The sequence below is a fragment of the Oncorhynchus gorbuscha genome, linkage group LG06 (assembly GCF_021184085.1).
Source record: "Oncorhynchus gorbuscha isolate QuinsamMale2020 ecotype Even-year linkage group LG06, OgorEven_v1.0, whole genome shotgun sequence".
NCBI lineage: Eukaryota > Metazoa > Chordata > Actinopteri > Salmoniformes > Salmonidae > Oncorhynchus > Oncorhynchus gorbuscha.
The window spans coordinates 77,092,014-77,114,496 of record NC_060178.1 but is presented as its reverse complement, the minus strand read 5'-3'; the positions used below and the strand labels follow the sequence as shown (position 1 = coordinate 77,114,496).

The following is a 22,483-nucleotide window of genomic DNA, read 5'->3' as shown; positions in this document are numbered from 1 at the left end:
TAGTTACCAAAATAATACAATTACAATATAATATATTTAACAATGTACCTGATAGGAACAGCACAAAATTGCACGTCATGCAATGCACGGCTCACCACCCAACTCTGCACTCACGCACTGTACAAAATATATGAATCACTTTTGATGTACAGTGCTTTGCAACCAACAACTTAACGCTGGTTTGGTGCTTGTTCACTGGGACGATTCTAACTGGAACATCCCCCCTCGTAAGCAAGCTACGCAAACCAGCCAATAAGATGCCATGTTGAGTAGGTGAAGGCAAGACAAACCTCAAACCAAAAACCCATTGGCTTAACAATAAAGTGGCAAGGGGAATCACCAATATAACCGTGTTACACTGGTAAATATGTCCTTATCCTACTTTCCAACCTTTATATAACACAAAGAATGAATTACCAACTGTGAGAAGAGCAGAGGACTAGAGGATTGTCTCTGCAGACAGCATTAGAGGTGGTTGCTGCTACTTTATTGAGTGGAGTTCTGGCGACTCCAAAGTGCTTTTCAAAATGAAATTTGACAATGTCCTCTCAGAAATCAATGGATTTGGAAAATTCCAAACAATGATCGTCCTGATTCAGAGCCTCTCTCGCATGACCCTGCCATGTCACTTCTTACTGAATAACTTCATAGCTGCTGTGCCCTCTCACCACTGTGACCTCAGCGCTCTGGATGATGAGGGTGTCTTTGGGAATCTGACCCAGGAGCAGAGACTGACTGTCAGTATTCCAGTACAGGAAGATGGGACTCCAAGCTCCTGCAAGATGTTCCCAGAACCCCAGTTCCATCTCCTGTCCAACTCCAATGACAGTGACCTAGCTACAGTCCCCTGTCAGAATGGATGGGTATATGACAACAGCACCTTCAAATCCACTCTGGCTACAGAGGTAAGTCTCTTCCTTTTCCAGCTATTTTGCTTTCTAGATGGAAAGCATTGAACATGTTGATCACTTTGTAACTGTCCCGTTGTACTCATGACACCACGGTTATTGTTATGATCTCTTTTAAGTGGGACCTTGTATGCGATAGAAAAGGGATGAACAAAGCGACAGCCACCATTTTCTTCATTGGAGTAATGTGTGGGGCTCCTTTATTCGGTTTCCTCAGTGACAGGTATGTATGCACCATACAGAAAGGACCCTTACTACTTCACACAAACTTGCGTATACACACCAAGGTTATTATAGTAAACGAAAACTGAAAATAAATAACAAATAAAATTGGAAAAATAATTTAGTAAACTGAACAAAAATGTCAAACGAAAAAAACATTTGAAAAACTTAACTATACTGAAACTATTATCTATGATGTAGAAAATAACTAAAATAAAATAAAAAAGTTTTAGTTGTTTTCTTCTAAACTTTGAGCAGAAATCAAATGTTGACGTTTCAAATAGGCCTAGCTTGTACTAGCTATCAGTAGCTAACAGGGAAGAAATTTGAGGGTGTGCATGGAGCATGAATGGGGCAAGCTAGAACAGCTTGTGAAGTTGCTGGAGCCGTTCACAATCCCCCCCTTCCAACCGGCTGACCAGTGACTGGGCCAAGCTAGAACAGCTTGTGAAGTTGCTGGAGCCATTCACAATCCACACCGTCCAACCGGCTGACCAGTGACTGGGCCAAGCTAGAACAGCTTGTGAAGTTGCTGGAGCCGTTCACAATCCACACCGTCCAACCGGCTGACCAGTGACTGGGCCAAGCTAGAACAGCTTGTGAAGTTGCTGGAGCCGTTCACAATCCACACCGTCCAACTGGCTGACCAGTGACTGGGCCAAGCTAGAACAGCTTGTGAAGTTGCTGGAGCCGTTCACAATCCACATCAACCAACTGGCTGACCAGTGACTGGGCCAAGCTAGAGCAGCTTGTGAAGTTGCTGGAGCCATTCACAATCCACACCATCCAACTGGTTGACCAGTGACTGGGCCAAGCTAGAACAGCTTGTGAAGTTGCTGGAGCCATTCACAATCCACACCGTCCAACTGGCTGACCAGTGACTGGGCCAAGCTAGAGCAGCTTGTGAAGTTGCTGGAGCCATTCACAATCCACACCGTCCAACTGGCTGATCAGTGACTGGGCCAAGCTAGAGCAGCTTGTGAAGTTGCTGGAGCCATTCACAATCCACACCGTCCAACTGGCTGACCAGTGACTGGGCCAAGCTAGAGCAGCTTGTGAAGTTGCTGGAGCCATTCACAATCCACACCGTCCAACTGGCTGACCAGTGACTGGGCCAAGCTAGAGCAGCTTGTGAAGTTGCTGGAGCCATTCACAATCCACACCGTCCAACTGGCTGACCAGTGACTGGGCCAAGCTAGAACAGCTTGTGAAGTTGCTGGAGCCATTCACAATCCACACCGTCCAACTGGCTGACCAGTGACTGGGCCAAGCTAGAGCAGCTTGTGAAGTTGCTGGAGCCATTCACAATCCACACCGTCCAACTGGCTGACCAGTGACTGGGCCAAGCTAGAGCAGCTTGTGAAGTTGCTGGAGCCATTCACAATCCACACCGTCCAACTGGCTGACCAGTGACTGGGCCAAGCTAGAGCAGCTTGTGAAGTTGCTGGAGCCATTCACAATCCACACCGTCCAACTGGCTGGCCAGTGACTGGGCCAAGCTAGAGCAGCTTGTGAAGTTGCTGGAGCCATTCACAATCCACACCGTCCAACTGGCTGACCAGTGACTGGGCCAAGCTAGAGCAGCTTGTGAAGTTGCTGGAGCCATTCACAATCCACACCATCCAACTGGCTGACCAGTGACTGGGCCAAACTAGAGCAGCTTGTGAAGTTGCTGGAGCCATTCACAATCCACACCGTCCAACTGGCTGACCAGTGACTGGGCCAAGCTAGAACAGCTTGTGAAGTTGCTGGAGCCATTCACAATCCACATCAACCAACTCCAAAAACTGACAGCCAGTGCAGTGTCTTCTTAACCTTGAGGCAGACTTGCAGTCAACTACGGTTTCAAAACAGTTGGCACAGGTCCTTCTGAAGTCACTGCGTGAGCGCTTTGCATGCATACTGAATCCTCTGGCACTTCGATCCAACCTCTGCAACAGCTTGTCTGATGGGCCCAAGTGTGTCTGTGGCACTTCGCTCAACAGAGACAGAGACACTGATGAGGGAAGCAGAGTCTTTTTTCCTTCATCAAATCAGAGAGTACAGCTGTGGAGCAGCAGGTCCGCAGGAAGATGTCCGCACAATGAGTCCAGCAAGCATGTCGATCTCAGTGCTTCATGTTTAATATTACATAAACACATGTTTAATATTACATACAAAATAACATGTCAAATGTGCCATGTCTTCATTCATCTGTTGTTTCTGTCAGATAAAGGTAAAGGTACTTGATTCTCCTTACATCTACTACTAAAGTTAGAAAAGCATAACATATGCACTATACCCACACGCACACATGGATTTTGTGTCGAAGATATGCAGTAGTAGAGTAGGGGCCTTGGCAGCAGCTAATGGGGATCCATAATAAATACAGAAACATTCTAAAACTACTGATAATACATGAAACAATGTCCCTTTCCTTTGGCTGGAAAATAGCTGCATAGTTAAAACTATTTGTATTTATTAAGGATGCCAATTCTCTACACCTCTGCTCTTCTTCGTAATTAATTCTGTGTGTTATATAAAAGTTAGAAAGTAGGATAAGGACATCATTATTAGCATTGTGTTAACCATTCATTGATCCTAAGCAGAGATACAGTACCAGCTGATAAAGCGAAAGCTTGATCCCAATAAATGGGATGTTTTTCTTAATTTATTTTTAGGCAAGTACCATAAACTTTCACATTAGAGGTGCTGAAGTGATAAATCGGTAACACTTTATTTGTAAAATCCGAAATCAATGTTTAGTTTGTAGATGTTCATTTATTCTCAACACCATTTTAACCAACTGTCCACTAACACTAACCCTTACTTCAAGCCTATAAACCTTACAATAATCAGGGGTCCAGCAGCATTAAGGCAGTTGTATACAATTTCAAATATTACATGACATTACATTTCATAACACTTTTCACAAGACGTTAAGTGTGTTCCCTCAAACCACTACTCTACTATCACATATCTACAATACAAAATCCATGTGTACATGTGTTTAGTGTGCGTGTCTTATCATGTGTATGTGTGCCTGTGTGTGTGTGTCTCTTCAAAGTCCTCACTGTTCCATAAGGTTTATTTTTATATATTTAAATATGATTCTACTGCTTGCATTAGTTACATGATGTGGGATAGTGTTCTATATAGCCATGGCTCTATGTAGTACTGTGCACCTCCAATAGTCTGTTCCTGACTTGGGGATTGTAAAGAGATCTTTGGTGGCACGTCTTTTGGGGTATGAATGGGTGTCTGAGCTGTCTGCTAGTATTTTAAACAGACACCTCGGTGCATTCAGCATGTCAACACTTCTTACAAAAACAAGTTGTGATGAAGTCAATCGCTCCTCCACTTTGAGCAATGAGAGATTTACATACATATTATTAATATTAGCTCTCTGTGTACATTTTAAGGGCCAGCTGTGGTGTCCTGTTTTGAACCAATTGTAATTGTCAGACGTCCCTATTTGTGGCACCTGACCACATGACTGAACAGTAGTCCAGGTGCAACAAACTAGAACCTGTAGGACCTGCCTTGTTGATAGTTTTGCAAAAAGGCAGCACTGCGCTTTATTACCGACAGATTCTCCCCATCTTAGCTACTACTATTGTATGTTTTGATCATGACAGTCACATCAACTTGCTCAATTTCCACAAAATGTATTACAAAATGAGGTTGAGGTTTAGGGTTTAGTGAATGATTTGTCCCAAATGCAATGCTCTTAGTTAAATTTTTTAAATATTTTTAGGATTAACTTATTTTGCCACCCTTCTCAAACAAACTGCGGCTCTTTGTTAAGTATTGTAGTGATTTCACTCACTGTAGCAGCTGACATGTATAGTGTTGAGTCATCCGTATACATAGACACACTGACTTTACTCAAGGCCAGTGGCATGTCATTAATAAAGATTGAAAAAAGTAAGGGGCCTAGACAGCTTCCCTGGTGAAATCCTGATTCTAGCTGGATTATGTTGGAGATGCTTCCATCAAAGAACACCCTCTGCGTTCTGTTAGACAGGTAACTCTTTATCCAATATAGCAGGGGGTGTAAAATCATAACACATACATTTTTCCAGCAGTAGACTATGATCGGTAATGTCAAAGCCGCACTGAAGTCTAACAAAACAGCAATATCTCTCAGCCTATCATTTGTGTAAGTGCTGTCCTTGTTGAATGTTCTTCCCTATAAGCATGCTGAAAGTCTGTTGTCAATTTGTTTACAGTAAAATAGCATTGTATCTGGTCAAACACAATTTTTCCAAAATGCTTACTAAGGGTTGGTAACAGGCTGGTTGGTTGGCTATTTGAGACAATATTCTTGGGTAGTGGTATTACTTTTCCTTCCTTCCAGGCCTGACAGAACACACTTTTTAGTTGGCTTAGATTGAAGATATACAGTTGAAGTCAGAAGTTTACATACACCTTAGCCAAATACATTTAAATTCCGTTTTTCACAATTCCTGAAATGTAATCCTAGTAAAAATTCCCTGTCTTAGGTCAGTTAGGATAACCACTTTATTTTAAGAATGTGAAATGTCAGAATAATAGTAGTGAGAATGATTTATTTCAGCTTTTATTTCTTTCATCACATTTCCAGTGGGTCAGACTTTTACATATACTCAATTAGTATTTGGTAGCATTGCCTTTAAATTGTTTAACTTGGGTCAAACGTTTTGGGTAGCCTTCCACAAGCTTCCTACAATAAGTTGGGTGAATTCTGGCCCATTCCTCCTGACAGAGCTGGTGTAACTGAGTCAGGTTTGTAGGCCTCCTTGCTCGCACACGCTTTTTAAGTTCTGCCCACAAATTTTCTATAGGATTGAGGTCAGGGCTTTGTGATGGCCACTCCAATACTTTGACTTTGTTGTCCTTAAGCCATTTTGCCACAACTTTGGAAGTATGCTTGGGGTCATTGTCCATTTGGAAGACCCATCTGCGACCAAGCTTTAACTTCCTGACTGATGTCTTGAGATGTTGCTTCAATATATCCACATAATTTTCCTGCCTCATGATGCCATCTATTTTGTGAAGTTCACCAGTCCCTCCTGCAACAAAGAACCCCCACAACATGATGCTGCCACCCCTGTGCTTCACGTTGGGATGGTGTTCTTCGGCTTGCAAGCCTTCCTCTTTTTCCTCCAAACATAACGATGGTCATTATGGCCAAACAGCTCTATTTTTGTTTCATCAGACCAGAAGACATTTCTCCAAAAAGTACGATCTTTGTACCCATGTGCAATTGCAAACCATAGTCTGGCTTTTTTAGAGCAGTGTTTTTGGAGCAGTGGCTTCTTCCTTGCTGAGCCGCCTTTCAGGTTATGTCGATATAGGACTCGTTTTGCTGTGGATATACAGTGCCTTGCAAAAGTATTTGGCCCCCTTGAACTTTGCGACCTTTTGCCACATTTCAGGCTTCAAACATAAAGATATAAAACTGTATTTTTTTGTGAAGAATCAACAACAAGTGGGACACAATCATGAAGTGAAACAACATTTATTGGATATTTCAAACTTTTTTAACAAATCAAATACTGAAAAATTGGGCGTGCAAAATTATTCAGCCCCTTTACTTTCAGTGCAGCAAATTCTCTCCAGAAGTTCAGTGAGGATCTCTGAATGATCCAATGTTGACCTAAATGACTAATGATGATAAATACAATCCACCTGTGTGTAATCAAGTCTCCGTATAAATGCACCTGCACTGTGATAGTCTCAGAGGTCTGTTAAAAGCGCAGAGAGCATCATGAAGAACAAGGAACACACCAGGCAGGTCGAGATACTGTTGTGAAGAAGTTTAAAGCCGGATTTGGATACAAAAAGATTTCCCAAGCTTTAAACAGCCCAAGGAGCTCTGTGCAAGTGATAATATTGAAATGGAAGGAGTATCAGACCACTGCAAATCTACCAAGACCTGGCCGTCCCTCTAAACTTTCAGCTCATACAAGGAGAAGACTGATCAGAGATGCAGCCAAGAGGCCCATGATCACTCTGGATGAACTGCAGAGATCTACAGCTGAGGTGAGACACTCTGTCCATAGGACAACAATCAGTCGTATATTGCACAAATCTGGCCTTTATGGAATTGTGGCAAGAAGAAAGCCATTTCTTAAAGATATCCATAAAAAGTGTCGTTTAAAGTTTGCCACAAGCCACCTGGGAGACACACAAAACATGTGGAAGAAGGTGCTCTGGTCAGATGAAACCAAAATTGAACTTTTTGGCAACAATGCAAAACGTTATGTTTGGTGTAAAAGCAACACAGCTCATCACCCTGAACACACCATCCCCACTGTCAAACATGTTGGTGGCAGCATCATGGTTTGGGCCTGCTTTTCTTCAGCGGGGACAGGGAAGATTGTTAAAATTGATGGGAAGATGGATGGAGCCAAATACAGGACCATTCTGGAAGAAACCCTGATGGAGTCTGCAAAAGACCTGACACTGGGATGGAGATTTGTCTTCCAACAAGACAGCGATCCAAAACATAAAGCAAAATCTACAATGGAATGGTTCAAAAATAAACATATCCAGGTGTTAGAATGGCCAAGTCAAAGTCCAGACCTGAATCCAATCGACAATCTGTGGAAAGAACTGAAAACTGCTGTTCACAAATGCTCCCCATCCAACCTCACTGAGCTCGAGCTGTTTTGCAAGGAGGAATGGGAAAAAATTTCGGTCTCTCGATGTGCAAAACTGATAGAGACATACCCCAAGCGACTTACAGCTGTAATCGCAGCAAAAGGTGGCGCTACAAAGTATTAACTTAAGGGGATTGAATAATTTTGCACGCCCAATTTTTCAGTTTTTGATTTGTTAAAAAAGTTTGAAATATCCAATAAATGTTGTTCCACTTCATGATTGTGTCCCACTTGTTGTTGATTCTTCACAAAAAATACAGTTTTATATCTTTATGTTTGAAGCCTGAAATGTGGCAAAAGGTCGCAAAGTTCAAGGGGGCCGAATACTTTCGCAAGGCACTGTAGATACTTTTGTACTTTTTTCCTCCAGCATCATCACAAGGTCCTTTGCTGTTGTTCTGGGATTGATTTGCACTTTTCGCACCAAAGTAGGTTCATCTCTAGGAGACAGAACCCGTCTCCTTCCTGAGCTGTATGACGACTGCGTGGTCCCATGGTGTTTATACTTGCGTGCTATTGTTTGTACAGATGAATGTGGTACCTTCAAGCGTTTGTAAATTGCTCCCAAGGATGAACCAGACTTGTGGAGGTCTACAATTTATTTTCTGATGTCTTGGATGATTTCTTTGATTTTCCCATGATGTCAAGCAATGAGGCACTGAGTTTGAAGGTAGGCCTTGAAATACATCCACAGGCACACCTCCAATTGACTCAAATAATGTCAATTAGCCTATCAAAGCTTTTAAAGCCATGATATCATTTTCTGGAATTTTCCAAGCTGTTTAAAGGCACAGTCAACTTAGTGTATGTCAACTTCTGGCCCACTGGAATTGTGATACAGTGAATAATAAGTGAAATACTCTGTCTGCAAACAATTGTTGGAAAAATGACTTGTGTCATGCACAAAGTAGATGTCCTAACCGACTTGCCAAAACTATAGTTTGTTAACAATAATTTTGTGGAGTGGTTGAAAAATGTGTTTAATGACTCCAACCTAAGTGTATGTAAACTATACAGTTGAAGTCAGAAGTTTACATGCACTAAGGTTGGACAATTTTTTAAAGACAGATTATTTCACCTATAACTCACTGTATCACAATTCCAGATGTATTTGGCTAAGGTGTATGTAAAATTCAACTATTCTTTTAGCCAGACAAGTCAATTAAGAACAAATTCTTATTTACAATGACTGCCTACTCCAGCCAAACCCTAACGACACTGGGCCAATTGTGAGCCGCATTATGGGACTCCCAATAACAGCCAGTTTTAATACAGCCTGGAATTGAACCAGGGTCTGTAGTTAAGACTCCAGCACTGAGATGCAGTGCCTTAGACTGCTGCGCCACTCGGGAGCCCTCTAGCAAATCGGAGAGGCAATATCATTTGCTATTATTCTCAGTAATTTTCCATCCGAGTTGTCAGACCCCGCTGGCTTGTCATTTTTGATAGACAGCAATAATTTTTTCACCTCTTCTACACTCACTTTACGGACTTCAATGCTTGTCTTTCATAATTTGATCAGTTCTACTTGTATGTGTAGTGTCAGAATTTGTTGCTGGCATGTCATGCTGAAGTTTCCTAATCTTGCCAATGAACAATCATTAAAGGAATTGGCAATATCAGTGGGTTTTATGATGAATGAGCCATCTGATTTAATGAATGATGGAGCTGAGTTTGCCTTTCTACCCAAAATGACAATTAAGGTGCTCCAAAGCTTTATATCATTCCTATTTTCCTCTTTTAGTTTCTTCTTTTTATTCAGTTTAGTCAGATGATTTCTCAATTTGCATTACGTTTTCCAATCGGTTGTGCAGCCAGACTTATTTGCCATTCCTTTTGCCTCATCCCTCTCATCCATACAATTTTTCAATTCCTCATCAATCCACAAGGATTTCACTGTTTTCACAGTAAAAAAAAAAGTAAACGGGCATGCTTATTAGTAACTGCATTAAGCAATTTCATAAATATGTCAAGTGCAGTGTCTGGATCCTCATTACACACCATAGACCAACAAATCTTTATTTCATACAACATAGGAACCATTACAAAACTTCTTGCATGACCTCTTATACACTATATTAGGTCCAGACTTTGGTGTTCAATTGAATCCTTTACAGAAATGAAATATTCTGATAGTGTCTCGTGTTTAATACCATATTATTGTGTTTCTCTTAGCTGCATTGTGTATAGAAATATGGCAACACTACATTATGATATACTGTACTGATAATTGCCTTTATAATATTTTATTTTTCTCTGAACAGATTCGGCCGGAGGCCAATGCTGATGGTGGCTTACCTAGCAACTATGGTGTTTGCTTTTACCAGTGCCTTCTCCACCTCCTATGTCATGTTTTGTATCATGAGATTTTTCACCGGAGTGACACTATCTGGAATAAGCATAATCTCCATTGTACTCAGTGAGTTAGTCCCTGATTGCGCTTTGTATTGTATCGTGTTATACATATTAAAGTGTTATACAGGTAGCCTAGCAATTAAGAGCATTGTGCCAGTAACTGAAAGGTCACTGGTTAAAATCCCAGAGCCGACTAAGTGAAAAATCTTGAGCAAGGAACTTAATCTTAATAGCTCCTGTAAATGCTTTTGACAAGAGTGTCTGGTAAAATGTACAATGCTATTATAGTCTCCCTCTATAAAAGGTTTTAGACCTCAAGGGAATTGATCTTGGTTCAATTTTGGGTTAAATTAAATACACTGGGATTTCATAAATTATTCATTTTAAACGGTTGATGATTGATTTAGTGATATATTGCATGACTGAATGATCTTTTCTGTTCCTGCTGTAGCTTCTATGAATATTCAACTTGTTCAACATGAACTTTGACTGTAGAGGCACTCTGCAAATTATATTGAGACAAATCTGAAAATAAACACACAAAAAATGGTTGCTTGGTATCAACATCAGTTGCTTTACATTAGATGTAAGTGTTAGCATAAAAATCGGTATTTACTTTGACATTCAAATATAATTAATTCTAAACTCTCTTTCTTGGACATATCTACAGGTGTGGAATGGTTTGACATTCAACACAGGACATTTGCTGGAGTGATAGTAAGCCTGGATTGGACATGTGGAAACATGCTGCTAGCTAGCATTGCATACTTTGTGAACGACTGGAGGTGGCTGACCATAGCAGCTACCTCGCCTCTTGTCTTGGCTGTCATTACCTGGTGGTACACAACCCATTTTATTTTGATGTTATGTGTTATACTTGGTTTGATGAGTTCAATGTTAAAACTTGTTCGGTGGTAAAACATGTAAATAAGGTAAAACTTGTTGAAATGTTTGTGGATGTAATGGTGAAGTCAGACCTTACTATTACTAAGGGTATATATATCTAATAAAAGGAAAGGTTTCTAACAACAGAACATTATTGTTAGAGACCATCTAGTGGCCTTGCCTGGTGTCAACAGGGATCTGTGCCATTGCAGGTGGCTTCCAGAGTCTGCTAGGTGGCTCTTAGCGAATGGAGAAAAGAAAAAGCCCATTTCTACCTGGAGAAATGTGCCAAGATGAACAACAGATCCAAGTGTATGGCTGAGATCACACCACAGGTACATTTAATGCTCACATATGTGGTATCATGTTAGGATAGCCTTAGTCTCAACAGGGCATCTTTCAATCCCAAGTCCAGCTGAGACTGAGACTGAGACTGTCTGTCACGACTTCCACCGAAGTCAGGTTCCTCTCCTTGTTCAGGCAGCATTCGGCGGTCGGCGTCGCCGGTCTTCTAGCCATCGCCAATCCACTTTTCATTTTCCATTTGTTTTGTCTTGTTTTCCTACACACCTGGTTTTCATTTCCCTCATTAATTGTTATGTATTTAACCCTCTGTTCCCCCCCATGTCTTTGTGGGGAATTGTTTGTTGTAAGTGTTTGTGCACATGTTTACTGGTGCGCGATGGGTGTTGTGCCCATGTTTGTTATTCTTTATGCCGTTGGTTTTGCAATTAAACTGCTCCTGCTATTACCTAGTTCTGCTCTCCTGCGTGTGACTTCCCTGCCACCAGTTACGCACTCCTTACAGAATTCCCCACCTTGAAAATGGAATCAGCAGGAGCAGGTGCCCCTAGTATAGGGGTTGAGGAGTGCATCCATGAGCAAGCAGCAATGATCCACCATCTCGGCACCGCCATGGACCAAGTCGTCCAAAACATAGATCGCTGGGAGAGACAGGAGTTCATCCAGCGCCTCTACCAGCACAACCAGGGCATCCACAACTCGCCTCCCCTTCACCCGGTCCCAGTGGGATTCATCTCGCCCTTCCCCGGGAGTACGATGGGACGGCTGCACGTTGCCAGGGTTTCCTATTGCAGCTAGATCTCTACCTGGCAACCGCTCACCCGGCTCCTTCGGGCCGTGAGAGAGTGTCCACACTCGTCTTGTGTCTCTCAGGGAAAGCCCTGGAGTGGGCCAATGCCGTGTGGGGAGAAGATGTGGCGCTGGACCATCTGAGGCAGGGGACGAGGAGCGCTCAGGAGTTCGCCATGGACCTTTGGACCCTGGCCACCGGTGCGGGATGGAACGACAGGGCCCTGATCGACCACTATTGCTGTAGTTTGCGCGAGGACGTCCGTCGGGAGTTGGCCTGCAGGGACATCACCCTCACCTTCGACCAGCTAGTGGACCTGTCCATTCGGTTGGATAACCTGCTGGCTACCCACGGATGTCCAGAGCAGGGTCTGTCAGGTCCATGTCACTTTTTCTGAGTTTTCCCCGCATTCCCAGCATAAGGCGCTCTTCAATTCAGGCGCGGCTGGGAGTTTTATAGACCGATCGTTCGCCCATAGTTTAGGGATCCCCATTGTTCCCGTGAATGTGCCCTTCCCCGTTCACACCATAGACAGTCGACCATTAGAGTCAGGGGGAGGCCACCGCTCCCCTGGGCATGGTGACGCAGGGGGTTCACAAGGAGAGAATCAGTCTCTTCCTCATTGACTCTCCTGCGTTTCCCATGGTGCTAGGCCTACCCTGGTTAGCCTGTCATGACCCTACTGTTTCCCCACTGGAAACGGAGGGCTCTCACGGGATGGTCGTGAGAGTGCTCGGGGAGATGTTTATGGGTTTCCGATGGTGCGACTACGGTGGAAAGTCCAGACCAGGTCTCCACTGTGCGCATCCCCCCAGAATATGCCGATTGGCCCTCGCCTTCTCCAAAAAGAAGGCGACTCAATTACCACTCCATCGACAGGGGGATTTTGCGATAAATTTCCTGGTAGACGCCGCACTTCCCAGGAGTCACGTGTATCCCCTGTCACAGGCGGAGACGGCGGCTATGGAAACATATGTCTCCGAATCCCTGCGTCAGGGGTACATTAGGTCCTCCACTTCACCCTCAAGTTTATTTTTTGTGAAGAAGGAGGGATGTCTGCGCCCATGTATTGACTATCGAGGTCTAAACCAGATCACTGTGAGGTACAGTTACCTGCTACCGCTCATAGCCACAGCGATTGAGTCAATGCACGGGGCGCGCTTCTTCACCAAACTAGATCTCAGGAGCGCTTACAACCTGGTGCGTGTCTGGGGGGGAGACGAGTGGAAGACTGCTTTCAGTACTACCTCAGGGCATTATGAGTACCTCGTCATGCCATACGGGTTGATGAATGCTCCATCAGTTTTCCAAGCCTTTGAAGATGAGATTTTCAGGGACATGCACGGGCAGAGGTTAGTGGTATAAATTGATGACATTCTGATATACTCCGCTACATGCGGCAGCATGTGTCCCTGGTGCGCAGGGTGCTTGGTCGTCTGTTGGAGCATGACCTGTACGTCAAGGCTGAGATATGCCTGTTCTTCCAACAGTCCATCTCCTTCCTAGGTACCGCATTTCCACCACAGGGGTGGAGATGGAGAGTGACCACATTTCAGCCGTGCATAATTGGCCAACTCCCACCATGGTAAAGGAGGTGCAGCAGTTTCTAGGGTTTGCCAATTACTTGGCTACCGGAGGTTTATCCGGGGTTTTGGTCAGGTAGCGGCTCCCATTACCTCACTGCTGAAGGGGGGACCGGTACGTTTGCAGTGGTCGGCTGAGGCGGACAGGGCTTTTGGTCACCTGGGGGCTCTGTTTACCTCGGCTGCTGTGCTGGCTCATCCGGATCCCTCTTTGGCGTTCATAGTGGAGGTGACGCATCCGAGGCTGGGATAGGAGCCGTGCTCTCTCAGCACTCGGGTGCACCACCGAAACTCCGCCTCTGTGCCTTCTTCTCAGCCCGGCGGAGCGAAACTATGACGTTGGGGACCGGGAGCTGTTGGCTGTTGTCAAGGCTTTGAAGGCGTGGAGACATTGGCTTGAGGGGGTTAAACACCCTTTTCTCATCTGGACTGACCACCTCAATCTGGAGTACATCTGGGCGGTGAGGAGACTGAACCCTCGCCAGGCAAGGTGGGCCATATTTTTCACCCGTTTTGTTTTCACCCTTTCTTACAGACCATGTTCTCAGAACGTGAAGGCAGACACACTGTCCCAGCTATATGACACAAAGGAGCTGCCCATGGATCCCACCCCCATACTCCCGGCCTCCTGCCTGGTGGTGCCGGTAGTGTGGGAGCTGGACGCGGACATTGAGCAGACGCTACATGTAGAGCCCACTCCCCTCCAGTGTCCCACTGGGTGTCTGTACGTTCCATCTGCTGTCCGTGACCAGCTGTTCTATTGGGCCCACATGTCACCCTCCTCTGGTCCTCCAGGCATCAGTCGGACGGTGCAATGTCTGAGTGGGAAGTACTGGTGGCCCACTTTGGCTAAGGACATGAGGGTTTATGTTTCCTCCTGCTCGGTGTGCGCCCAGTGTAAGGCTCCTAGGCACCTGCCCAGAGGTAAGCTACACCCCTTACCCATTCCACAACGGCCTTGGTCGCACCTGTCGGTGTATTTCCTTACCGATCTTCCTCCTTCACAGGGTAACACCATGATCCTGGTCGTTGTGAACCGTTTTTCTAAGTCCTGCCGTCTCCTTCCTCTGCCCGGTCTCCCTACGGCCCTACAGACTGTGGAGGCCTTGTTTACACACGTCTTCCGACACTATGGGGTGCCTGAGGACATAGTGTCTTCACTTCGAGGGTCTGGAGGGCGTTTATAGAACATCGGGGGTCTCGATCAGGTCTTATTACCAGGACCGCCCGGGGGAGTGGGCGGAGTTCGTGCCCTGGGCAGAGATGGCCCAGAACTCGCTCCGCCATTCCTCCACTAATCTCTCCCCCTTCCAGTGCGTTCTGGGGTATCAGCCGGTTCTGGCTCCTTGGCATCAGAGTCAGACCGAGGCTCCTGCGGTAGACAACTGGTTCCGGCGCGCGGAGGAGACATGGGATGCCACTCATGTTCACCTTCAGCGCGCCGTGCTGCGCTAGAAAGCCAGCGCAGACCGTCACCACAGTGAGGCCCCGGTGTTCGCACCGGACGACCAGGTCTGGCTCTCGACCCGAAACCCGCCCCTGCTTGCCCTTCCGGAAGCTGGGTCTATGGTTTGTGGGGTCATTTAAAGTCCTGAGGATTCTGAACGAGGTGAGTTACAGGTTACAGCTTCCCCCCGATTACCGTATTAACCCCTCGTTCCATGTGTCTCTCCTCAGGCCGGTGGTGGCTGCTCTGCTACAGGTGTCTGAGGTGCGGGAGTTTCCTCCGCCCTCTCTAGACATCGAGGGGGACACTGCATACTGCGTTCGATCCATACTGGATTCGAGGCGTCGGGCGAGGGGCCTTCAGTACCTCGTAGACTGGGTGGGGTACGGCCGGAGGAGAGATGCTGGGTTCCGGTGGAGGACGTGTTGGACCCTTCAATGCTGCGGGAGTTCCACCGTCTCCGTCCGGATCGCCCTGCACCTCGCCCTCCGGGTTGTCCCCGAGGCCGGTGTCGGCACGCTGCTGGAGGGGGGTACTATCGCCACTTCCACCGAAGTCGGTTCCTCTCCTTGTTCGGGCGGCGTTCGGCGGTCGGCATCGCCGGTCTTCTAGCCATCGTAAATCCACTTTTCATTTTCCATTTGTTTTGTCTTGTTTTCACACCTGGTTTTCAGTTCCCTCATTCATTGTTGTGTATTCAACCCTCTGTTCCCCCCATGTCTTTGTGGGGAATTGTTTGTTGTAAGTGCACATGTTTACTGGTGTGCGGTGGGTGTTGTACCCATGTTTGTTATTCTTTATGCTGTTGGTTTTGCAATTAAACTGCTCCGGCTATTACCTAGTTCTGCTCTCCTGTGTGTGACTTCCCTGACACCAGTTACGCACCCCTTACACTGTCCTAATATCGACATCATACTCCAGAAAATGCTTCTCATTTTAGCATGCGTGGCTTCATGACAATGGTGAAACTAATACCTTATACCAACTAATACCAGGAGCCATCTTGGTAAGCAAATAAGATAAACCTAGAAATGCATACAAGCATGCCTTTTTTGGTTGCCCACAGACCCTTACGAATGCAGTAAGAGTTAAAGATGAGGAGAAGAAGTACGGTTTTGTGGACCTTGTGAGAACTCCAAATATAAGGAAACTTTCCATTTGCACAGGAATACTATGGTAAGTAGGGGAAAACACTTTTGGATCTCATCAAGGTCTAATGCCATAGAATTCATATTAAATGCACTTAAAAAGGGAAACTCCACTTAAAAACAATCTTTTAGTATTTTTTTCATTAGCCCACATCATTGGCCACATGCAAAACACATCATCACGGTAATGTGGCCAGTGATACTTTGCTTCTTGAAAGTCCAATATCTTGAAAACTTGACTGCTGACATACAAAACATTTTGGGACTGTATCGACACTGGACTAATGAAAATAATATATTTTTTGAGTAGAGTTTCCCTTTAATGTTTTCTCTCCAACTTGTCTGGCTGTCAAATTTACAGGAGCAACATGTACTATTTTCGTCATCATTTCCATTTCTTCAAGGTTCTTAAAGGACACAGAAATAGAAATGCCTAAAATGGCTTAGTACTGCTTCTTACCTTATCATAATCCATTTGGCCATCCATTGGGCCATCCACAGGAGGTTGGTGGCACCTTAATTGGGGTGAACGGGCTCGTGGTAATGACTGGAGCGGAATTGGTGGAATGGTATCAAATACATCAAACAAATGGGTTCAAGGTGTTTGATATCATAGACCATTATTATGAGCCTTTCTCCTATCAGCAGCCGCCACTGATTTGGCTCTAGTTGAAGGTGGAAATGTTACATGTATATCCTTTAGAAGTATTTTTGATCTTAAGTTTCTTATTTTCTTCGACCTGTAGGTATGGAGTTGCATTTACATATTACGGCATCAGCTTGAACATCACTGGGTTTGGCATGAATGTCTACTTCACACAGTTCATATATGCTGCCATCGAGTTGCCTGGAAAGATAATGGTCTATTATTTCTTGAACAAGTTTGGCCGAAAACCTGGACAGGTTGGGACATTGCTTTTGACTGGAACCTGTATCTTCATCAACATATTTGTTCCTCAAGGTATTTTTGGTTCCTGAAAGATATTGTTAGCAAATAATGGGTTTTCACTTTACTTACGTTTTCCTTACTTACCTACTTTCTTACAATTTGAGTTTCTTGTGGAACGTATGCCATCGACGCAGTTTGTTTTCTTTGTGCACTTGCATTTTGAGTCCTGGGGGGTATTTTTGAGTTGTTAGCCTTAGATTCAGTCATCCATGTTTTCATATTTTCACTTAGGTTTGTGGGTGTTTCGTACCATCGTGGGTCTTTTTGGGAAAGGCCTGTCTGAAGCATCCTTCACAATAATGTTCCTTTATACCACTGAGCTCTACCCAACAGTAGTTCGGTGAGTGACCAATAAACTACCATATCACATAGTGTTCACTTAATGTAATCACCTGTAGTCTTGGTGTGCATTCAGTGAGGTGAAATGTCCTTCACAATGTTGCAGATAGAAATGTAACAAATAGAGCAAACACGACTCCTACTTGACAGACAGTCAACTCTGTTCTACACAAAAATGATATCTAAACATTCTGTAATGTTATTGCCTCCTTATAACACACATTGTTGAAGTGAAGTTTCCAATTGAATTGTACTGACAGATTATCATAATTTTTTGCACAGATCTGTCCTCTTTTGAACTCTAAATTACTTTTTTGCTTGGTCCCTCAGGCAGAACGGCGTTGGCTACACCTCTTTTGTGGGTCGGCTAGGCGTGTCCATCGCTCCCCTCATCGCCCTATTGGACGTTGTGTGGGAGCTCCTCCCTGCTGTGATATATGCCTTGGTGGCTGTTGGTACCGGACTAGTGGCTTTGCTCCTCCCAGAAACACTCAATGTTCGCCTGCCAGAGTTCATCGAGGACATAGAAAAACCAAGGTAGAGCAGGAATTGTATTTGGTAATACTGTGTCTAAAGCATCTAGGTACTGTATATGATTGATTGATTGATTATTTATTTAATTTCAGTTTCAGACACCATTTAGTTCCCAGCCTATATGGGCCTATAAGATACAATCAAGTGCTTGTGAAGAAAAGGGGAAACAAATACAGTTTATAAAAATAATGCAGTTATATAATGCATTGTAAAACTTGCCACGGGCCTGATTATAAGAAATTATAAAGGCTCATGCATGCTTATAACAAGTTGTAAACATTATACCTATGCCCATGCTTTAACCAATTCTTTATAAAGGCTCACACATGCTTATAACAAGTTATAAAGCATTATAAACTGGGTGGTTCGAGCCCAGAATGCTGATTGGCTGAAAAGCTGTGGTATATCAGACCGTCTACCACGGGTATAACAAAAATGTATTTTTACTGCTCTAATTACGTTTGTAACCAGTTTATAATAGCAATAAGGCACCTCGGGTTTGTGGTATATTGCCAATATACCACGGTTAAGGGCTGTATCCAGGCACTCCGCATTGTGTCGTGCTTAAGAACAGCCTTTTTGGCAATATACCACACCCCGTGGGGCCTTATTGCATAACTCTAAACCAGTTAGCTTGAGTCCTGGATGCTGATTGGCTGAACAGCATTTCAGCTATGTGTATATCAGACAATATACCACGGGCATGACACAGAAATACTTGTTTACTGTTCTATTTACGTTGGTAACCAGTTTATAATAGCAATAAGGTACCTTGTGGGTTTGTGGTATATGGCCAATATACCACGGCTAAGGGCTGTATCCAGGCACTCCACTTCGCGTTGTGCATAAGAACAGCCCTTTGCCATGGTGTTACTGGCCAATATACAACACCCCTTGAATTTTTATGAAGGCTCATGCATACTTATAACAAGTTATAATGCATTATACCTATGCCAAGGCTTAAACCGATTCTTTACAACGGCTCATAACAAGTCATACAGTATTATACGTATACGCTTTAAGTAAAGGTTACCCATTATTTAATCAGTATTCAGAATTGGACAAATGGCCATGTAACATCTAATTGCACCTTTCATGCTTTGCAGAGCGGAACTGGATGGAGAGAGTGGCAATCCACTGAAGCAAGCTGATGAAAACAGGAATGGAAATGGAACAGTTGAGGTTACATGAATCCACGCAGAGATCCTATTAGATTATAAAAGGATTAGTTATGTAGTTATATGTGAATCCATGTCACTCAGAGAGACAGTAGTTTTCAAGCAAATGCATGATAGATGAACAGAGCAGAATATCTACCTAGAAGAAATATAATGGATGGACCAAAAGTGGATGGATGGACTATTACTTACCTGTTTATTACTTGGTGAAAGATAGATGAATTGTAGCCCATTTTTCTTACATGGTCATTATTGAATCTACTGTTTTGTTCTTCATAAATACTGGTGTTTGTGTGTCTTTGCAATAAATCTGCAATAAATCTGTGTTCTATACATAAGTTTCCTGTACTATGTTATCCTAACTGGGTTAGAACTGGGTTCCTTAAACTCCTATCACGAGTTGTAACTTGTATTTTGGATAATTCTGACTGTGTATTGTTTTTAGTTCCATGCAGTTAAATACCTTTATTCTAGTGGCACGATCAATAGAAGAAAACATTGTTAAAATGGTGATGTGTTTCAGCATATCGTCTCATTTCCCGTTGGTCTAAACACTTGGGTGGGAACAAGCCTGAGTCCCAGCCTGTTGGTGCCATCATGCTGTCAAGTACTTGTCACTCATTGCCATGGTATGTTTGGCTTGACAATGAGCAATGGAGTTTGAAAAGCACATACATCATGTTCCGTTCTCGTTTTGAACTGTTCACATATTAGTGAATTCCTGAAACTTTGAAATGGTGAAATATTCTTTAGTTGCTCAAGCAACTACTTGCTGTCAATACATCACCAATTAATGTAGATAAAGGGATTCTTTAACAAGCAGAAGTGGTTAATTTAATTATTTTTGCACAGTAAAAGATTGATCTGTTTCGCAAGGTTTAACTAACAATGAGACAGTTGGACCAACAGACAGACAACCTTTAGACTTGGTAAAAGATTATGAAATATTTTCTTGGTTCCAAAGCACGAATGTGAATGAGTGTGATTGCTGTGCTTTCAGTATTACAAGAAGTCTGTCTGAACCAAGTGGAAGATGAAGTTTGAGCACCTACTCTCTGATTGATATCCGAGAGTAGGTGCTCAAACTTCATCTTCCACTTGGTTCAGACAGACTTCTTGTAATACTGAAAGCACAGCAATCACACTCATTCACAATGTATTTGGACGGTTCCAGATTATGATCATTATTATCAGCTTCGTTGCTCGATTCACCCTGCCTTGTCACTTTATGCTGGGTAACTTCATAGCTGCTGTGCCCTCTCACCGCTGTGACCTCAGCACTCTGGATGAGGAGGGTGTCTTTGGGAATCTGACCCAGGAGCAGAGACTGACTGTCACTATTCCAGTACAGGAAGATGGGACTCCAAGCTCCTGCAAGATGTTCCCAGAACCCCAGTTCAACCTCCTGTCCAACTCCAATGACAGTGACCTAGCTACAGTCCCCTGTCAGAATGGATGGGTATATGACAACAGCACCTTCAAATCCACTCTGGCTACAGAGGTAAGCTTTTCTGTCTTTTTGTCACTAGACTATAGGTAATAATGTAGTCAATGAATGTCTCATTGAATAAAAGGCCATGTTGTACTCATTGAATGTCATTCTTCGACCACTACACATGGTTGCATAGAAATGAAGTATTATTTGTTAGTACAAATCTCTACAAATCTCTTTGAATATTGTTGCAGTGCTAGCTACTCAATTAAATTATTTCCCAAAATGGAAGTAGAGGCTGTTCTCTTTTATACGGTACCTTGAATGTGTTGTCTGTTTATTCTTATTTCTACCTCTTACATCAGTGGGACTTGGTGTGTGACCAAAAAGGGCTAAATAAGGCGACGGCCACCATCTTCTTCTTGGGAGTGATGTTCGGAGCAATGACCTTTGGTAGTCTGAGTGACAGGTAAGTTAACAATCATTTATAAATTCATAGACAGTGGATTTTAGAGTCACCTTAAAACAAATCTCTTGTGTACAGACACACGTAACATAACTGGTATGGTAGTGTCTGTCAACAGAATGTGCGGATGCAATGACTAATGAGGAACTGTCAATGCATCACTGTTAGCATCTTTTGGCCAATAGACCCACCGGTAACTTAGAAAGAGAGGAGGGTGGAGCTACCGCGCTGCTTCCCCTCCTCATTCTAGTACATTTCCTAACATGTCTTTCCCCAGATCTTATTTGAGCATCTGATGCAATTAGATCGTTCTGGATTTCCAAGATGACCTAAAAACATGAAGTAGACTGTCTCTGAATGGATACAAAAAAGTTGTTAAGTTGTTAAAGGCCCAGTGCCCAGAGTCAAAATGCATTTTTCCTGTTCTTTGCCGCTGATTAAACTAACACCGTAAAAGTGTTTTAAAAAAAAGGTTGTTTTCCCGGATATGCTACATGACCAAAAGTATTTGGGCACCTGCTTGTCTAACATTTCATTCGAAAATCATGGGCATTAATATAGAGTTGGTCCACTCCTTGCTACTATAACAGCCTCCACTCTTCTGGGAAGCCTTTCCTAGATGTTGGAACATTGCTGCTGGGACTTGCTTCCTTTCAGCCACAAGAGCATTAGTGAGGTCGGGCGCTGATGTTGGGTGATTAGGTCTGGCTCGCAATCAGCGTTTCAATTAATCCCAAAGCTGTTCAATGGTGTTAAGCTCAACTTTGTCCAGGCCAGTCAAGTTCTTCCACACCAATCTCAACAAACCATTTCTGTATGGACCTTGTTTTGTGCATGGGGTCATTGTCATGCTGAAACAGAAAAGGGCCTTCCCAAACTGTTGCCACAAAGTTGGAAGCACAGAATCGTCTAGAATGTGGGCCTAGCTCGAATCATGAACAACAGCCCCATACCATTATTCCTCATCCACCAAACTTTACAGTTGGCACTATGCATTGGGGCAGGTAGCCTACCACTTTGTGGCTGAGCCGCTCGTGCTCCTAGACAGTTGAACGGGGCAGCTCTAGCAGGGCAGACATTTGACAAATGATTGGTTGGAAAGGTGTCATCCTATGACGGTGCCACGATGAAAGTCAATGAGCTCCATTCTACTGCCAATGTTTGTCTGTGGCGACAGCATGGCTGTGTGCTTGATTTTAGACACCTGTCAGCAACAGGTATGGCTGAAATAGCCGAATCCACTAATTTGAAGGGGTGTCCACATACTTTTTATATATAGTGCAGTTTCTGGTTGAAAATACAATATACACAGGACCTT

At 43.8% G+C, this 22,483-nt stretch overlaps 1 protein-coding gene and 1 pseudogene across 1 annotated transcript; both read left to right on the top strand.

Moving 5' to 3' along the window:
• The first annotated feature begins 395 nt into the window (after window positions 1–395).
• On the top strand, window positions 396–19,600 carry LOC124038356 (solute carrier family 22 member 7-like). Its single transcript, XM_046354139.1, is given in 11 exon segments — window positions 396–905; window positions 1,028–1,131; window positions 10,021–10,175; window positions 10,782–10,950; window positions 11,209–11,249; window positions 11,252–11,331; window positions 16,186–16,295; window positions 17,014–17,228; window positions 17,448–17,556; window positions 17,886–18,092; window positions 19,196–19,600. Coding segments are annotated over 11 exon segments (1,653 nt in total). The 5' UTR covers window positions 396–527; the 3' UTR covers window positions 19,281–19,600.
• Window positions 19,601–20,385: 785 nt separating this feature from the next.
• Window positions 20,386–22,483, top strand: part of LOC124038739 — a 29,166-nt pseudogene continuing 27,068 nt past the window's right edge.